The 19,432-nt window shown below is 47.1% G+C and overlaps 1 protein-coding gene across 2 annotated transcripts in view; it reads left to right on the forward strand.

Annotated features, from left to right (window-relative positions):
* The first annotated feature begins 11,724 nt into the window (after positions 1 to 11,724).
* ASIC1 (acid sensing ion channel subunit 1) overlaps positions 11,725 to 19,432 on the forward strand; it is a 117,220-nt gene continuing 109,512 nt past the window's right edge. Inside the window, exons 1-3 of one of the 2 annotated variants that reach the window (XM_043506402.1) lie at positions 11,725 to 13,025; positions 13,475 to 13,869; positions 17,791 to 17,986. In XM_043506402.1, coding sequence (XP_043362337.1) covers positions 13,505 to 13,869; positions 17,791 to 17,986 — 561 coding nt within the window. In that variant the 5' untranslated portion in view covers positions 11,725 to 13,025; positions 13,475 to 13,504. The remainder of the gene's footprint in view (positions 13,026 to 13,474; positions 13,870 to 17,790; positions 17,987 to 19,432) is intronic. The other variant, XM_038379250.2, reaches the window with a different exon arrangement.

Genomic DNA, 19,432 nt, shown 5'->3' on the forward strand with positions numbered 1-19,432 from the left:
AAAGAGAATTCTGTTCGGTTTCATTCTATGTAGGTTTCCTATACTGTGCTCATCACCGTAGTATCTGATGCCTTCCAGTAGAGCATTAAGCCACATGACTACACATCTGTCATGTATAGTTTGTTCTCTCATCCTCTCCCCAGAGGAAGAAGCATGTGCAGTGGAGTGTCTTGTTTTGGCAGTGTATGTCTTTCTTTAAAAATATAAAGAAAAGGAGTACTTGTGGCACCTTAGAGACTAACAAATTTATTAGAGCATAAGCTTTCGTGAGCTACAGCTCACTTCAATTCCGATTCGGAATGCATCCGATGAAGTGAGCTGTAGCTCACGAAAGCTTATGCTCTAATAAATTTGTTAGTCTCTAAGGTGCCACAAGTACTCCTTTTCTTTTTGCGAATACAGACTAACACGGCTGCTACTCTGAAACCTTTAAAAATATAAATACACCTGTTGCTATGTGTTTTGTATTAGAGAAGGCTGGGTCAAAGAAATGTGCCTTGCACTTGGAGCAGAAGGTGGTGAGGTTTGTGATGGTTCTTAGTTCTTGGGGGAGTTCATCCCAAGTCTTGGATTTCAGAGTAGCAGCCATGTTCGTCTGTATCCGTAAAAAGAAAAGGAGTACTTGTGTCTCCTTAGAGACTAACAAATTTATTAGAGCATAAGCTTTCGTGAGTTACAGCTCACTTCCTCGGATGCATACAGTGGAAAATACCAAGTCTTGGACCATTCCCAGAGAGGGTTCTGTCTCCTGCATAGACATGCTTTAATCTGATTAATGAGAGCCCTGTTATGCCAGAGAAGTGCAGTTGTTGATCACAGTCTTCATTCTGGAGCTTTAATGATCTTTTAGTGATCTTGGGCCCAGGCCGTGGAGCACTTTAAAGACCAGGTCTGATATCTTAAGGCAGCAGAGCAGGGGACGGTGGAGGCCCAATTAGAGCTGCTCCCCTCTGCTGGGAGTGGCAGAGGAAGGCCTAGATTTCTCCATACCTTTCTCTGCTGTTCTCCTCAAGGATTGCATTCTCCTCAGAAGGGGGATGCCCTTCTGGAAGGATGCCCCTCCCTGCCCCTGAGCAAGGGTATGACTTCCCCAGATAGAGAGAGCTCTTTGCAGCTCCACTTCCCTGGGGCAGCTGCTCTCCTTCATTTTAGGGAAAAGCCCCAACTGTCCTCCTCCCAATGTAAGGAAAGGTAACTGTGAGGGGCTGTGCGAAGCCGTCCCATGTCACTAAAGTCCCACTTATTGTGTGTGTGTGTGAGGTCTGTAGAATAGTCAGAGGCTGGTCAGGCTGATGGAAGGACCCATAGCTACCTAATACTCCCAAAATTTAGCAGTCATTGTGGCCCTTGGAGGTTCACGGCAGCAGTAGGGAGAGAATGTGGGTCCTCCTGCTGTAAAACTAGAGGAACTGACCACTTGATGTGAAGAAGATTCTCTGTTAGATGCTAATGTAGGGCCTATGCCATACAGATGAGCAGTTCAGAATCCACCCAAAAGAGGGAAAGGGCACATAGGTATTGCACGCACACTCAGATGTCTAAAACAATGCATGCCCAAGTTCTTCAGCTTCTATTCCCTATAACCATTGGTGAATTTATTGTCAGTAAAAATACAGCAGAGGATGACTCGTTTGTAAAAAATAAATGACAGTAAATCCAGCAAGAGCGTAGAGGAGAAATTTTTTTATCCTAGTGATGTGTTCTCCTCTGAATTTTCATCAGAAAACTTAATATAGAGATCACTATCAGCACATAACTGTCATCTCTCCTGCCTAGGTAATGTGCTCCATGTGCAAAATGGAGCAGGGGAAGGTAAAGGCATGGATGATGCCATCTGTAAACAGTTACACCACCTTGCACCAGAAATGTAAAAGAATGGTTTGAAAACTGCTTTGAAATCTTAAATGTCCAGATTATGGGCTAAATCTTCAGCTAGTATAAATCAGTGTAGCCCCCTTGACCTCATTGGACCAGTGGTGATTTATACCAGCCAAGGATCTGGCCCAGAAGAATATGATTTTCCTTGAAAGCTTGCGACTTTTGCACTGATGAAAGGTTCCTAATTTACAGCCCTGGAGACTGAATCCTCTCTGGACACGGCTGCTGCCTGGGCATTGCCAGGGCAAGCTTTCCCTGCTAATGTGCTCCAGGGATTAGACAGAGAGGTCCCCTCCGAGTATCAGGGGAGATCTGTCTCTATGGCCCATTTAGCCCTTGGTATCTCCACTGAAGCTGCAACCCAGGAGGCTAGTTAGTGCCCCTTTGTGTTTGAGTACTGGACAAACACAAATACACTGGTCCTTGCCCCAAAGAATTTACAATCTAAGAAGACAGGAGGGATGTGAAGGGTAGGGGAGAGGGAGACAGTTGCAATATCAGTACATCTCAGCCATACCCAGTTGCCTCCCAGCCCATCAGCTACTAGCTGGTGAGTTTTGTATAGGCATCATGGAAGATGATGGTCTTGAGGGGTGATTTGAAGGAGGAGGGAGAGCACTGCTCCTATAACTCAGCTCAGCAAGGCGTCTCATGGGTGTCGGGGCAGCGGGGTTAACATGGGAAAGGGTTCAGTAAGAGATAGTGGTAGATGGGTGAAGGAGGGGCAGGCAGCGCTAGGTAGGGCCCGGAGTAGGGTGACCAGATGTCCCGATTTTATAGGGACAGTCCCAATTTTTGGGTCTCTTTCTTATATAGGCTCCTATTACCCCCCCACCCCATCTCAATTTTTCACAATTGCTGTCTTGTCACCCTAGCCCTGAGGGTGGGGAGAGAAGCTTGAGTCTGATGTTGTAACAAAGGAGAGGGAGTGATCAAGGCAAGGGTGGGAAAAGGCTCTCAGTAGCTGAGTTTTGAATGGACATTGTGGATGTCTGGAGGCTGGAGAGCAGGAGATTACAGTTACTAATTTGGGAGAGAGATGAGCACCAGGCAGAAAGATTTAGCCAAAAGGTTTTGGGGGATTTGGTTTAAAGAAACTTGAGAGGGAGAAGGAGCAGGATCAGTACGTGGGCTGGTTGAAATGGTATGCTTACATGCATCCTGCTGTTTATCACACATCCGAACAGGGTCTGTTAGAACATGCCCTGGTTTGTAGCTCTTTTCACTGGCCCCACTGATTTCAGCAAAGAACAGGCTGAGATTCATACAACGAAAGTTTTAACGCTTCTGCATCCCCAAATAGATATTTTTTAAATTCATGATTCCTGTAGCTCACAGAGCAGCCTCTTTCTTCTGCACACTCCTGCATTTCATCAGCTGATCTGAGCTGTTGCTTGGATAGAGTTGTCTGCATTTTTTTTCTTGTCTTAATGGATAAAGAGTTTCCAATTTAGCAAGTAGGTTCAAAGCGTTAGTGCAGGGACTGGGAAGCAGGACCCCTGCCATCTGACCTTTGGAGTAAATCAGATAACATCACTGTGTGCTGGTTTGTAAAATGAGATGATGCTTCCCTATCTTATGAAACCCGTCAAGGGTTGGTTGGTTGGAAGATGCAAGACCTGTGAGAAGTTGTATTGAAAATATAAGCTTTTCAACAATAAACTCCCCAACACACCTGGAGCTGAGAGCCTTGCTCCTCAACTGAATCCCCAGAAAAAGCCTCAGCAATGGCCTTGCAAAGTGCCTTGACGTTCAGCAAACTTCCAGAGCTGAGGAACTTGCCCCCCAATGAACAAAGCTAGTGCCTGTCAGCTTGTGTCCCAGCTGCTACCATGTGCTGGCTCAGAACGCAAGGAGAGAGAAGGGCGTCTGATTCCCCAGTGTACTACAGTTAAGCTCCATTGAAGACAATCAAATTGTTCCTGGTTTTCAGAGGAAAATCAGGCGCCTTGGCCCAAAAATATCCAGCGCCCAAACTGCAAATGGCTTAATAAATCAGAACCTAGAGTTGCACTCAAATAGAACTGCAAGCCCATCCAGATTCTGCAGCACAATTGTGATGTACATCACCTGAGAACAAGATGCACCCTGTACCACCTGAAGTTTCTGAGTGATGTTCACCAGCAACCATATGTGGCAAGTGTACTGTGGTGATTCAGCCTGGAGTTTGCAAAGGCCAAGGCCATGATAGGGAAGTCCACATCTGAGAGAGGCTTGCCACCTTCTAGCCAAACCTAATTAGAAAAATCTCCAACCAGAATCAGCCAAGAGGCCTTTAGTCAGAGATGTCAAACTCATTCCATGGAGCATATCAAATTAGACTTATAAATAAAGGACTACAAAGCAAGGCCTCCACGACCCATAGCAGGGCTCCAGGGGGACAGAAACAAGTGCTCATTTATGTTTCATATGTTGAAATAAATACAAAAAGAAAAGGAGTACTTGTGGCACCTTAGAGAGTAACAAATTTATTAGAGCATAAGCTTTCGTGAGCTACAGCTCACTTCATCGCATGAAGTGAGCTGTAGCTCACGAAAGCTTATGCTCTAATAAATTTGTTAGTCTCTAAGGTGCCACAAGTACTCCTTTTCTTTTTGCGAATACAGACTAACACGGCTGCTACTCTGAAACCTGTCGAAATAAATACAAAGACCCTAAACCATGAAACTATGTTACTGAGCTCTGTAGTAGCTAAGGCCCAGATTTTCAAATGGTAATTAATTTGGGGGGGCTTTGATTTGTTGTTGCCCAAGTTTTTTTTGTTTTTTCGGGGTGCTAAGCACCTCCCACTCCTAGCATCATGAGATAGAATTGTGACTGCTCAGCATCTCTGATTATTAGGATGAGGGTGGCTTAATCTATTGTCCCTTACAAACTTGGTGCCAAAGCCAGAGAGCCAGTTTCCCATGAGACTTGAGAGCCAAATCTCAAGCCCATTTGTTCTTCCCAATTGGCTTCTTTGTCTTCCGCCACCATCAGGAGCTGCCCCTTTCAGGAAGTCTTGAATGGTGACCTACCCTTTGTGGGTGAATTCATGCCTCCTATTGTTCCAATGAAAGCTGCGGGGGATTCATCAGGGACCATTCCAGCCAGCTTGACCTCTGCTCCACAAGGTCAAAGGACATCACTTAAGAGGCTCTTGGCACCAGGAGGCCCTGCAGTGGGAAACCACTGTCAGAGGCCTGAGGAGGGAAAACCCATTAAGCAAAATAAAGTCAGGGATGTCCACACTGATGCCCCTTCCACCGCTAGCCCTTCTTGTGGCAGAAAGCCTTTGCCACACTGCCTTGATTCTCTTTACTGGAGAATTACTTATTAATGGTGGTGATGATTGTTGTTTGCTTCCCATATGTGTTTTCTATGGCTACAGCTACACCTTTGAGCAAGGGGTGGGATTCCCTTGCTCATGTACACATACTTGCATGAGCTTTCATCAAGCTAGCGCAAGTATAAACAGTGTAGCCATTGTAGCACAAGTAGTAGGAGTGGAGATAAGGGTTAGCTGTGCCAAGTACGAACCTGCCTGAAACTGGTGGGTACATGGTTGGCATGGCTAAGTCATGCCTCCGCTGCCACTACCTGTGATATTGCAGCTACACTGCTGCTTATACGGGCACTAACTCAATGAGAGCTTGTGCAAGTATGTATACACAAGCAAAGAAATCACACCCATAACTCATAATGTAGATGTAGCCAGTATTGAGAGAGAGAGTGAGTGTGTACGTACATACCACTGCCCTCTACTTGCTGGAATCAGAACTGCTCAACTGTGTTTCATAGCCCTGTATGGCTAGCAGCTAATGGAGATTCTCTTTTGACTTAGAATCATAGAATCATAGAATATCAGGGTTGGAAGGGACCCCAGAAGGTCATCTAGTCCAACCCCCTGCTCAAAGCAGGACCAAGTCCCAGTTAAATCATCTTAGCCAGGGCTTTGTCAAGCCTGACCTTAAAAACCTCTAAGGAAGGAGATTCTACCACCTCCCTAGGTAACGCATTCCAGTGTTTCACCACCCTCTTAGTGAAAAAGTTTTTCCTAATATCCAATCTAAACCTCCCCCATTGCAACTTGAGACCATTACTCCTCGTTCTGTCATCTGCTACCATTGAGAACAGTCTAGAGCCATCCTCTTTGAAACCCCCTTTCAGGTAGTTGAAAGCAGCTATCAAATCCCCCCTCATTCTTCTCTTCTGCAGACTAAACAATCCCAGCTCCCTCAGCCTCTCCTCATAAGTCATGTGCTCTAGACCCCTAATCATTTTTGTTGCCCTTCGCTGTACTCTTTCCAATTTATCCACATCCTTCTTGTAGTGTGGGGCCCAAAACTGGACACAGTACTCCAGATGAGGCCTCACCAGTGTCGAATAGAGGGGAACGATCACGTCCCTCGATCTGCTCGCTATGCCCCTACTTATACATCCCAAAATGCCATTGGCCTTCTTGGCAACAAGGGCACACTGCTGACTCATATCCAGCTTCTCGTCCACTGTCACCCCTAGGTCCTTTTCCGCAGAACTGCTGCCGAGCCATTCGGTCCCTAGTCTGTAGCGGTGCATCAGTCATTCTGAGACAGCATGGGGAGGATAGCTCATAGAGTGACCATGTAAAATCTTATGTACTTGACAAATTGGTGGAGACCCTGAAGGTCGAGAATGGGTCTCATCCTGCCCTTGGATTTCAGTATTTCAGGAGTACCTGAATAAAAGCCATGGCCCCGGTGGAACTTCCTCCACAGCTCCCAACATCAACAGAGAGCTGACTGGCTCGATGATCAGTGTCTTGTGAGAAGGATTCCTGAAGAGGGACAGGGAGGGTAGGAAGGGGGCATGGAGAGGAACTGGATTCCATAGCTTGATCTGACAGTGTATAGGATCTAGCTGTGGGAGGTAATCGAGTCCCAAACATTGTAAAAGCAGGCCATCCTTTCCCTAAAGGGAAGGAGGAATGGAGAGGATGGGGTAATGACTAGACCAGTGCTCTGGTGGATTAAGGAGTCAAAATGGGTGCTTAGCTGGTGCTTAGCTCTCACCCGCAGGAAGACATACCCAGAAGGGAGGACTCCCACATCTCTGCGAGGAGGAGGAAGACCACTGATGCCTGGGCTTGCATCAGTGGATGTGAAGCCACCACCGTTGACCTGGTGGATGAACTTTGGCTTAGAATGGGACAAAGAGTGGGATCTTTTCAAGGAAAGAGCATACTTCTGAATCCAAGGAGGCCACTGATGTGGGTAGGGCACTGGTGACCAGCAGGGGTCAGAGACCTCTGTCCTGGCCACAGGGAACACACCAATTCTGGGAGCCATACTGGTCCATTGGTGGTCCTCATAGTTCACTGGATGATGCAGAGATGGAGTACGATGACTCTGACTTTGAATCAGAGCCCTGCTATCTCAACAACATGAGCAGAGCAATGCTCAACAGAGCCAATAAGGCAGCCTTATTCATCCATTGCCTAGAACAAGGCAGAAATCAGTGCCCCCAATGAAGAGGGTACACTGAGTATGGCAGTGCCATAAGCAATGTTGGACCTGGTCCAAACGGAGGTACTGGAGCATGAGTGTGTCGATGCTGAGGGTGGTGCAAGACACCATGGGAGCATCTGTGGTGTTGAATCCAGTGAGGCTGAAGAGGGTCCTGGGTGCCAACGTCCCGTGCACTGATTCCAATACCGACTCCATGCCCACCGTGGGGAGGGGAGCATGTAGATATGGTGCTGAGGAGGGGCATGAAGTTTCAGCAGCATGGTCCATTGGAGGGGCTACTGAAGGTGCAAGCCTTGGAAAGTCCTGGACCAGAGGTGACAATGGAATAGAAAGGCAGAGCAGGTCCACAACAACCTGCTACATTGACACAATGGTACAGTTGGTACGAGCATCACCCATGTCAGTACTGGACTTAACAGACACCTGGAGGTTGAAACTGGCATCAAAGGTACGGGGTTTCTGCCCTTGCCACTCGGTGCCAGGGAAGGCTCAGAGGTACCCACGACTTAAGTGATAGGAGTCTGTGCTTTTGGAGGAGGAGCTCTGAATTCTATCCCTGCAGTCACTATGAAGTTCTGACAGGCCACGGGGAGTGGCATAGTGACAGACAACTGCGCTGGTTTCAGATTTGTTACGTTATTTTCTTCATCTGTAGCACCTTCTGTCCAAGGTCCTCAGTGTGCTTTCCAAGCATTAATGAATGTAACCTTTTTGTACTTCCCTGAGAAACCGAGCATCCCCACTGTACCCAGACAGGCAAGCTGAGGCACACAGATGGAGTGACTTGCCCAAGGCTGTGGCAGAGCTGAGAGCAGAGCTGTGGAGGCCTGACTCCCATTCTGGAACGTAGCCAGAAGATGAGCCCCTAGTGAATAATGGTGTTGGGGCCTTATGTGCTCACTTATCCCCATCATTCTGTGATGTTGCATTGCCAATGTATTTCCTGAAATAAATCCCAGATTTCTGAATGGACTTAATCAATGTGGACAGATGTGTGAAAATCAGGACTGTCCCACCATAGGCGGTGCTCCTGTGAATGTAGCACTTCCCTTCACATTTGGGCTCATATGGACATTCGGGGTACCACTCCTGCACACCCTCTTCAATGGGGTCTCCACAGAGGGCCTGTATCCTATCCTCTGCCTACAAGAATCCATCATGGGGGGGTTAATCCACTTTCACTCCTGTTAATGTGCAGCAGTCTGTTGCTCAGTCCCCTTTCTGTGACTGACATTCCAAGGAAATAGCCCAAGCGTCTTGTCTCCACATCAGTCAATTACAGTTGTTCAATGACCTTACACAGCCACAGCTCCTGGGATGAGGCAGTAGATGGGATGGAGCAACAGCTAACTTGGTCTGAGAGTCCTCTTGTGCTGCCAGATCACTAAAGGAGCTGGGTTCTGAACCTTTGGGACTTGAGGAAGAGGACAGGTGCCATTGATGCTAAGCTTTTAAAGCTCCAGGGTGAAGACTGCATAACACTGCATGTGCAGCTTTTCACCTGCATGCTCAGGGTTTTAACATCTGTATCTGTATGTTGGAAGCCTCCATTGTTTCTGAGGGAGGGAGACTGACACACTGGAAATGAAAAATGGGAACTTTATGGGGCAGATTTTCACAACTACAAGTGTAAACGTGTGTGCCATTGTTTGCTTAACTTGTGTGCCACTACATGTACAAATCAGGGATTGGCACATACAAATACCTGAGAGCATTCACTAGAGTGGTATCAGGGTTTGCAAATTGTGCACACAGTTTTGTGTATACTTTTGCATATGCAATTACATGCACATGTGAATCCATGATCACACACATTTATCTCGTGTGTTACACAGGCGGCTATGAAAACAATGTCCATAATGTTGGTGTGGTTGTCTCCTTCTGTTTCTTCCTTCGTCCCTCCTGCGTTGACTATCCACCCCGGTCAAGTGTTGCCATTAAACCAGTATCACTGCTTCTTGTTGGTTCTCTTTGAAGGATGTGGAAATTGAGATCAGCGCTAGAACTGGGAAAGCCCTGTTAAACCCTTTCCCATTCATTACCCCCTTGCATCTGACTGTTCCCTATTCGTGTCATCCTGTTATGACAACCCTGATTCTGGGAGGGAGTGGGAGAGAGATAACCATCTGGAGTTAATTCAAGGTTCTCAGGGTGAAAAGGAATCAGCTCCTCTGCCATGCTGGTCTCATTACTACCTGCTAGCCAGTGACCCTTCAGCCAAGCAGGCTGGTCTGTCAAAGATTCCGGGTGAATCTTCTTTAGGAAATGGTGTTATCACACCTCACAGTAGCTAACATGTAGTAATTAACATGGGGTAAACGCCTCATGAAGATAAGGTCATTTGTGATTTTCGGGTGTAAGCAGGTTGTGTAAGGTTATGCATTTAGGGATTAATAACAAGAATTTTAGTTATAAGTTGGGGACGCATCAATTAGAAGTAACAGAAGAGGAGAAGGACCTTGGAGTATTGGTTGATCATAGGATGACTATGAGCTGCCAATGTGATATGGCTGTGAAAAAAGCTAATGCAGTTTTGGGATGCATCAGGAGAGGTATTTCCAGTAGGGATAAGGAGGTTTTAGTACCATTATACAAGGCACTAGTGAGACCTCACCTAGAATACTGTGTGCAGTTCTGGTCTCCCATGTTTAAAAAGGATGAATTCAAACTGGAGCAGGTACAGAGAAGGGCTACTAGGATGATCCGAGGAATGGAAAACTTGTCTTATGAAAGGAGACTTAAGGAGCTTGGCTTGTTTAGCCTAACTAAAAGAAGGTTGAGGGGAGATATGATTGCTCTCTATAAATATATCAGAGGGATAAATACAGGAGAGGGAGAGGAATTATTTAAGCTCAGCACCAATGTGGACACAAGAACAAATGGGTATAAACTGGCCACCAGGAAGTTTAGACTTGAAATCAGACGAAGGTTTTTAACCATCAGAGGAATGAAGTTTTGGAATAACCTTCCAAGGGAAGCAGTGGGGGCAAAAGATCTATCTGGTTTTAAGATTCTACTTGATAAGTTTATGGAGGAGATGGTATGATGGGATAATGGGATTTTGGTAAGTAATTGATCTTTAAATATTCAGGGTAAATAGGCCAAATCCCCTGAGATGGGATATTAGATGGATGGGATCTGAGTTACTATAGAAAATTCTTTCCTGGGTATCTGGCTGGTGAATCTTGCCCATATGCTCAGGGTTTAGCTGATTGCCATATTTGGGGTCGGGAAGGAATTTTCCTCCAGGGCAGATTGGAGGGGCCCTGGAGGATTTTTGCCTTCCTCTATAGCATGGGGCATGGTTGACTTGAGGGAGGCTTCTCTGCTCCTTGAAGTCTTTGAACCATGATTTAAGGACTTCAATAGCTCAGACATGGGTGAGGTTTTTCATAGGAGTGGGTGGGTGAGATTCTGTGGCCTGCGCTGTGCAGGAGGTCGGACTAGATGATCAGAATGGTCCCTTCTGACCTTAGTATCTATGAATCTATAAAGACTATGGGGGAGCCTAGCATTTACCATGATCTACTCACAGGTTTTAAAACTAAAAGGGCCTTGTCTGCACTCAGGATTTTACCATGTTAGGTAATGTGGTTAAAAATACACCTTTTTTTCCTGGTGTGGATATCCCTCAAAAGAGCATCCTCAGAAAGGACAAAAATCAAGTCTCCCTGAGAGAGAGAGAGCACAGTGTGTGTGTGTGTGTGTGTGTGTGTGTGTGTGTGTGTGTGTGTGTGTGTGTGTGTTCTCAGTAACAGTCTGAGAAGGGAAATGCATCCGATGAAGTTAGCTGTAGCTCACGAAAGCTTATGCTCAAATAAATTTGTTAGTCTCTAAGGTGCCACAAGTACTCCTTTTCTTTTTGCGAATACAGACTAACATGGCTGCTACTCTGAAACCAGTCTGAGAACAGTCTTTGTTTGGAGAACAAAATATCTGTTGAGCTCTGTGCAAGAAGAGAGAACTTAAAAATCTTGAAGGAGCAGCAGATGGAAAGCAAAAGGCATCACAATTTCATGGTTATGTAGATGGAGATGTTGAGCTGTGAGAGCCCCAAAGACTTTCATCAGTACAAACAGAACCCAGGAATCATGGGCCACCAGTCCCCTCCTCTACCTCCGCTCTGCCTTCCTTGCAGAATTCCACTTCGCTGCTCATCTGGGGAAAGTCTAATGTGTTATTTTTTATGATCAAGTAAAGCTGTCTTTGGGATTTTATTTCTCTGTTGTCATCCTCATGGTCAAGGCAGATGAGCAGGTTTTTGAGCTGTGGAGGGAATTTTCCTGACTAGTTTCCAGAGTCTTGCAAAATATAGACAAATGGGTCTGCGCCAGAGGGCGAGGAAGAAGAGGACTGCTTGACTGGGAAATGATTGAACTTGTAAAGCTAGGGAAAAAGAGCGTTTGAGACTCCATGCCCTTTTCCTTTTAAAGCTGTAAGTGCAATGTGCATATTTATTCTGATTTGGTAGTGTTTTACACCCATTTTGAACTGGAATAAATGATGACACAAAGTACAGGGGATAGAGAATCAAGCCCAGAGAGTTTCAGAGGATAGAAATAAATCACTGAGATTCACCATTGTCCTGCCAGCCTTCGGGAGAGAGAGGGACTTAGACAAGTGGCTATTCAGCTCCTCCTTATTCTAGACTCACTGATTCAAAGACTGAACAGAGGCGAAAGCCTAAAGACTGCTCTGGACACAGCAATGCTGCTGTTACAGACCAGGCTCTACCACTGAGTTTGGATGAATTGGTAACATTGTGATTGAGAATCCTAGGAGGGATGTTATGGCAAAGACCTATTAGATCAGTGGGTTCATGCCTCAGCCAATGCAGGATTGTTCCCTGCCCAGGACATGGTGTGTTAGTGGCAGACAGTAGCATCAGCCAAGAGAGGAGCGGAGCATTGATTAAGACAGCAAGGGGGGGGTGGGAGAGTCTCTTACACACACATTATCCACATGCACACAGCATCAGCATCAACAGCTTCTGCCAGCCAGTACAGCACAGCCAGACTGCAATCACTGCCTCGGTACCTCCAGATCTGCTCTCCTCCTCCTCCTCCTCTCTCCTGGTCTGTCTTTCTTTCCCTTGCTCACTCTCACTGAGCTCCCCATCAGCCCCTGCAGGACCCGTCCGCTCGCCATTTGGGCCCCACCAGCACGGAGACAATGAATTCATGCGGATTATGCATCTGAAGGAATAACAAGCTTCTGAATAGCCACAAGGGGAGGTATCCATGTGTTTGGCAGGGATACAGACGCCTGCTCGCTTGCTCGCTCTCTTTCTCAATCGCTCTTCTCTCCCTTCAGCTGCCTCCTTTCCAGCTATGATCTCCTTTGATTTCCCTGAGCAGCTGCAGTGAACAGGCTCCTTGGTGCAGCCCAGATCCCAGAGGATCGCACCCTCCCTCCTAAGATACTTGAGGGGTTAGGATTATTTTTATTTCTCTCCCTCTTTTTCTGGTTTTCCTCCACCTGCCAGTCTCTGTGCCTCTCACATCCTTCTGTGCATGCGTCTCCCTTGCTCCCTTCTTCTCATCCAAACGGCGAGAGGTGGAGGGAGGTCCACCCCAGTGCAAGGACCTGTCTTCTTTGCTGCTGGGACCAGCCCTACAGGAGCAGTGTGGACCCAACCCTGGATGCTGACCCTGCCTTCAGGTTTGGATTCTTGTTTCTTTGGTCTGTTTCTTGACATGCTAGTGCTGTGTGTGTGTGTGGTGGGGGGAGGTGGAGGAAAGGGGGAGGATCGGATAAACCCGTGAAAGAGTTGTTTGGGGGAGAATGGTAACTAGCTTTGGTGTATGGACATCACAGTGACAGAGACAGGGTGGGTGGGATGTAGAAATACAAGGGACTGTGTTAAAAAACCCAGTGCATAGGATGGAATCCCTCAGAGGCAGCTGGGAGCATCCTCCCAGGATTCCCATCATTCACTCCATTTCCTGGGATGTTGAGTCCACTGGGAATGCACCTTTCATTACTGCCTCTCCCCCTATGGCATCTTTGCTGTCCCTGCTGAGGTCCTTAGCCTAGGAGGAGGAGCAGCATCCCGACTGGCCTGTCCATGTGTCCATGCTGGGAGTAATGGGCTCCTCTGTTCTTCATAGAGTGGCTCGGTCTGTATCTCGGCCCTGACTATGATGGACCTGAAAGTGGACGAGGAGGAGGTGGAGAATGGCCATCCAGTCAGTATCCAGGCCTTTGCCAGTAGCTCCACTCTGCATGGCCTGTCCCACATTATCTCCTATGAGAGGCTCTCCTTCAAGCGCATCATCTGGACTCTCTGCTTTCTGGGCTCTATGGCCCTGTTGGCCTATGTCTGCACGGAGAGGATCCAATACTACTTCCTCTACCCTCATGTCACCAGGCTGGATGAAGTGGCCACAACCAGGTTGACATTCCCTGCTGTCACTTTCTGCAACCTCAATGAATTCCGCTTCAGCCGGGTAACAAAGAATGACCTGTACCATGCTGGGGAACTCCTCGCTCTGCTCAATAACAGGTGGGTCCCAGGAAGCCAAGCCCTGAGGATGCTGCATGAGCTCAGCACTGCTGATCTAGATGGGACAGTACACCACCATGCATCTGAATGTGCTGCCATCTATGTGAACACAACCTACAGGGCAATGTGTGCACATCTGCACTTAGGTGTTCAACAGACACGATACTCTGGCACTAGAGATATATGTGTGCACCTGCATAAGCTGCACATGTCTCTATGCACCACGTGGACCTACACACAGTATATGTGCACCTCCCTGTATACATTCCTGGAGATATGATGCTCCAATATTCAGGCCTAATTTAAATATTCAGGCCTAATTTAGTCCCATTCTCTGCATCTTGAGCAATTTCCTCTGCAATGCATGCCTGTCTGCTCCTGAATGACCAAGATAACATTCATACCCATGATCATATTCATTCCCACCCCACCACTGGCAACTGGGAAAAAAGAACTGCCACCTGTGTGAGTGGCTGGGGAGGGGACGTGGTGGCACACCAATTGTGGGCAGCCTCAGCAGCCCTTTGCTATGACTGCTATAATAGGGACCTTGTTTGTCTGTATGCAAGTGAAAGATGAGCTGATGGCACGGATAAGCACAACCCCAATGAAGTCAACAGCCACAGCTGAATTTGGCCTGGGGTCCTCCTGGCATCTTCCAACAATGGAAAAGACAGAGCAGGGGTCCAAAGTGATCCCGTTAACACACTGCTCCTCGGGGCGAGGCTCAGATGCTAGAGCTACCCTTGGTGCTTGGCTGCTAGACCTGGTGGATATATTAGGGGAGGGTGTGGCATGGATTGCTTTCCTGCACCCCACCTCCCACATGAATGGTTGGTTGCAGGAAAGCAAAACAGCCCTGCACATATTGGCAGGTCTCTTTGTCCACAGGATGAGTGGCACGTGCAGGCAGATCCAAGGTACCACAAGGAGATGGCAGGACAGATGGCAATAGCATTTTTATCTATACTTCAGGGAGATGTAAACTCCCTTGGCCAGCTGGGGATGGGACAAAGAGGAAGTGCCCATGATATAATGCCCAGACGCCCTCACTGTATAGGAAAGGACTCCCATAGATGCTTCTGCTAAACATTAGTATGGTACCCAAGGGCTCTTATGCACTTTTAGCATTCAGTACATGTACCAGTGGATTTTCCCCATGTTGGTACAGAGCCCATGGGCCACTATCAATTCTTCCTGTAAAACATTTGCTTTCCACTTCCAGGCTTGTCAGTGTTATCCAGCATCTGTGCTGTGTTGGTGGCAGCTCCCTGCCCATTCCCCAGCCATTGTCAGTGACAATTCTTGGCCATTCTAAACTGGCAGCAGCTCCTGCTCTTTGATTGATCTGGCTGCTGTTGTAACTGCTCTCTGTAATATGCCTAAGAGCATGAAAACTAATGATCCCTGTGCACATGTTACTGCAGACTGGACAGCCACTGGGGTGTGTGCGTGCATACGTGTGCAGGATTGCCTTCTGCTGGATAGAATCAGAACTGCTCAGCAGTGTGTCCTAGGCTCTGGACTGCTAAGAGCTGATAGCATGGGCCTTTGCTTTTGGAGTAGTACCCTGGCTGTTGCTGTGAAGATCCTTGTGGCCACTGTGTGCAGCATAGGCATAAACATGAAACCCTAAGGGCTTGTCTACATGGCATGACAAAGTGCTCTACAGGGGTGTGATTTGTAGAGCACTCTAATGTGTTGTGTTCCAGCTGCTCTATGTAGACCCTGCTGGCACACTCTAAAAGGTTCATGTTAATGTGCCAGCAGGATCTACATGGGGCAGTTGGAGCACAACATGTTAGAGCTCTCTCCAAACGATACCTCTGTAAAGCAATTTGCTGTACTGTGTAGACAAGCCCAAAGTGGCTGCAGATTTGATCCGATCTATTGTGTGAGTCCTCAGTCAGTGTTCAAGCAGATCCTAGTACATGCAAATAAATGCCCCATCCTGCTTCCACTAAAGTCAACAGGGAAACTCACACTGACATAAAAATGGGAGCAGAATCTGGACCAAAGGCAACAGAGGAAAGACCTTTTCATCTACTGAATAAAAGAAAGACTGTGAGATTAGGATGAGTAAGTGAATGAGTTATAAGAGGGGAGGGAAAGGGGCATGGAGACACACACAGGCTGCACCTTAAAGTAGGTTGGCAAAACCTGTTTTGCCTGCAGCTGTATCAGCACCTCCTGCCAGCCTGTCAGATCGCACAAGCTAAGCCAGGTTGGACTGGCTCACTCCAGAGCTGCAGGGAGAGGTGCTTGGGATTCAGTAGAGGGCAGCCTTTCCTCTGAGTTAGTATTGAGCCAGTGCCCCAGTATAGTCTTAGAAGAATGTTGTGCTGTCTTGTCCAGATTAAATGTAAAGATCCCATGCTGGTGATTGTAAGAGCTGTGGTTAAGCCTGTGCCCTGGCCATTTATGTTTCTGATAGTTACTTTCAGCATCCCTAACTCTTTCTCCACAAACCCCCTTTCACAGTTAGATGTAGTTTTCTTCCTCATTTCCTGTCCTAGCCTTTTTTTTAGCAAGGCTGTTGTTAGGCAGCTGTCACACTGCCCCAGAGGTGCAGCATGAGACCATAAGAATGGCCATGCTAGGTCAGACCAGTGTTCCATCTAGCTCAGTGTCCTGGCTTCTTATGATGAAACGGAGGTTGGCTACATATCAGTGGTGAATGGTTGACTCCTGCTTATCCTTGTTCATCATCATCATGTTCCTATTCTGCCTATGGCATTTAGGGCAGGGATGAAGCTCCTCCACTTCTGTCTGTTTCTGGCAAGTCTTTCAGTGGTTCCCCAGCTATGCCCCAGATTTTTCAGCTCGGCTTCCACAGCTCTTCACCATGTTGTTTTTGGGCAGCCTTGTTTTTGCTTGCCTTCAGGTGTCCATCTTATTGCTACTCTGGTGATGGAATCAGTTTCCATCCGAAGCACATGACAGATCCATCTCCAACACCTCCTGGCAATGATGGTGCTCAGATCCTCTTGGCTGCACTGTGTCAATAGATGTTGGTCTGAGATTGTTCTGGGCCAAAAGATACAGAGGATTTTTTATTTTTTATCCTTGTTAGTTATTGCTATACATCACTTTGAGATGCTTAGTGGAAAAGTGCTGTGGGTGGGCAAGTGTGCTCGACTCTACCTCCAGCTACCCCAGCATGGCCAGGCCTCCTACCCCAGCACCCATACTGCCAGCGCCCTCAGCACCTTCAGTTATCGCCAGCACCCACCATCTCCTCCTCACAGGTACCCACCACAGCTGGCACGTATTGTGCAGCTCCATGGCCTGCCAAAGGGGACCACTGTGATCATCTAGTCTCACCTCACCTCTTTTAGAAAACATCCATTCTTGATTTAAACACTGCCAGTGATGGACAATCCACTATGACCCTTGGTAAGCCCTTTCCATGGCTAATCACCCTACCTGGGGCAAGGTGCATTGTCTTATGCTGAAATTTATGGTTCTATGGAATTTATTTGCAAATATGCAATTCATGTGATTAAATAATGTTCTTAAAATGTCAGGCATGGAGCAGCACAAAACTTGGCATTTGGGCCTAGGCCCTGTGCTATATTGTAGCACAGGGGACACAGTCATATCTCAGTGTTGAAGGTTCCCGGGTGCTGTGTTATTCTACAACAGAGGAGACAGTCTCATGTCAGTACTGGAGGTACCTGGATGCTGGGCATTGGTGCTGTACTACAAGGTTACATTCTGTCCTTCAATTATAGACATCCAACTTAAGTTAATGGGCCAGCTCTGCTATAAATGACATTGGTGTCAATGTGGAAATAACTCCTTTGACGTAATCGGTGACACTGAGAGCAGAGATTAGTTTGGTGGGAGTTGCACCTGTATATGCGAGGACAGGACTTGCTCCAACCAGGATTAAGAAGTCTCTGTGCGCTGTTTCCCCAGGTATGAGATCCCAGACACCCAGATGGCCGATGAGAAGCAGCTGGAGATCCTACAAGATAAGGCCAACTTCCGAAACTTCAAGCCAAAGCCCTTCAACATGCTGGAGTTTTACGATCGGGCTGGCCATGATATCCGGGAGATGCTGCTGTCCTGCTCCTTCTGTGGAGAGAAATGCAACCCAGAGGACTTCAAAGTGGTAAGTGCTGTGGGCTTCCTCCTCTCCTGATCCTTTGGAATGATGCTGTGCCTAGAGCAATCTGGATCATGCCACTGCTTTTCTGATCTAGATTCTGATCTAGACCCTGAGATGAGGGTGTCTTGTGAATTTATACTGTGTGTAGGATCTGTGGCTGGCATTAATGTGGGACATTATGGGGGTGGCCCATCGTGGGTGCTGCTCGTGGGCACCCTCTGCAAACATTACGTCGACTCTCTGTGGTGCACGTTTCTGTGGCCATCTTCTAGGATGGGAATTACTGTGGGCATGGTATAGTCTTGTGTTCAGGGTGGATATGTCTGTGATGGTGACAGGCTGAAGGGAGGATTTGAAAAAGGGACCAAGAGAATTTTTCTGTCACTGGCTATGCAGACTTTCTTATTTGTCTGAATAGCACGTCCTTTGCCTTTGACAAGAACTGGCTTGCATCAGACAGCAGGTATTACAAAAGGAGGGGGGACTTTTCAAGAGAGGATACACTTGCTCTTTGTGAACATTGTGTAGCTTCTGGCAGGTATTTCTGTGGCTCTTGTGTAGATATTTCTGTAGTTGAACAGTGTGTGTGATTCAGAGGGGGTTGAGGTGGGCACACCATAATCATGTACGTGTATATCATGGCAAATTTCCCAGCCCTTAGTTGGCAGGTCCTGGAGGTGGGCAAACCCTGGTGGTAACTGATGGCTCAAATGATACTGAGCAAAGTGGGTGTGCTGTGCTGCAGGAGCCAGAGTGGTTGGTACAGAGACTGCAATGATTTTGGAGTGATGAGGTGTGCGTGTGATGGGGGGCTCTCGCTCAGCAGAATTACATGTCAAAGAATCATAGAAATGTAGGGTTGGAAGGGACTGCAAGAGGTCATCTGGTTCATCTCCCTGCGCTGAGACCGGACCATGCATACCTAGACCATCCCTGTCAAGTGTCTGTCTAATCTGTCCTTAAAACCTCCAATGATGGGGATCATGTCAACTACAGATGTGGCAGGAACCATTGGTAGTATGAGGAGGGAAATTATATGAAGCCAACTTGGATCTCCCAGGTTTCTGTGTGTTTGAATTGACATGCCCAAGAAAGGAGGGAGCTGCCAGCTATACATATGATATTTGCTTGCTTACCCTCCCACTCTCTTTACTACTCCATCTTCTAAAATGTTCAGTAGTGAAATACTTAATATTGACATTATTAAAGACCCATCATTAGGTTTTAGAGCTAACAACTCAGTGAGATTAATGGGGGACCAGCCCACTGTTTCAGGCTCTATGCAGACCTCGCTGCATCGTTTACACTTGGGTCACATTTGGGATATTATCTATGCAATATGAGGGTTAAAATTTATTTTTGTTTTTTAAGACAAAAGCTTAACATGAAGCATCAACAAGGCCAGTGGTGCAGGAGGGGCCCAGAGCTTAATACCCCTTCAATAAAACA

The sequence above is a fragment of the Dermochelys coriacea genome, chromosome 20 (genome assembly GCF_009764565.3).
Source record: "Dermochelys coriacea isolate rDerCor1 chromosome 20, rDerCor1.pri.v4, whole genome shotgun sequence".
Classification (NCBI taxonomy): Eukaryota; Metazoa; Chordata; order Testudines; family Dermochelyidae; genus Dermochelys; species Dermochelys coriacea.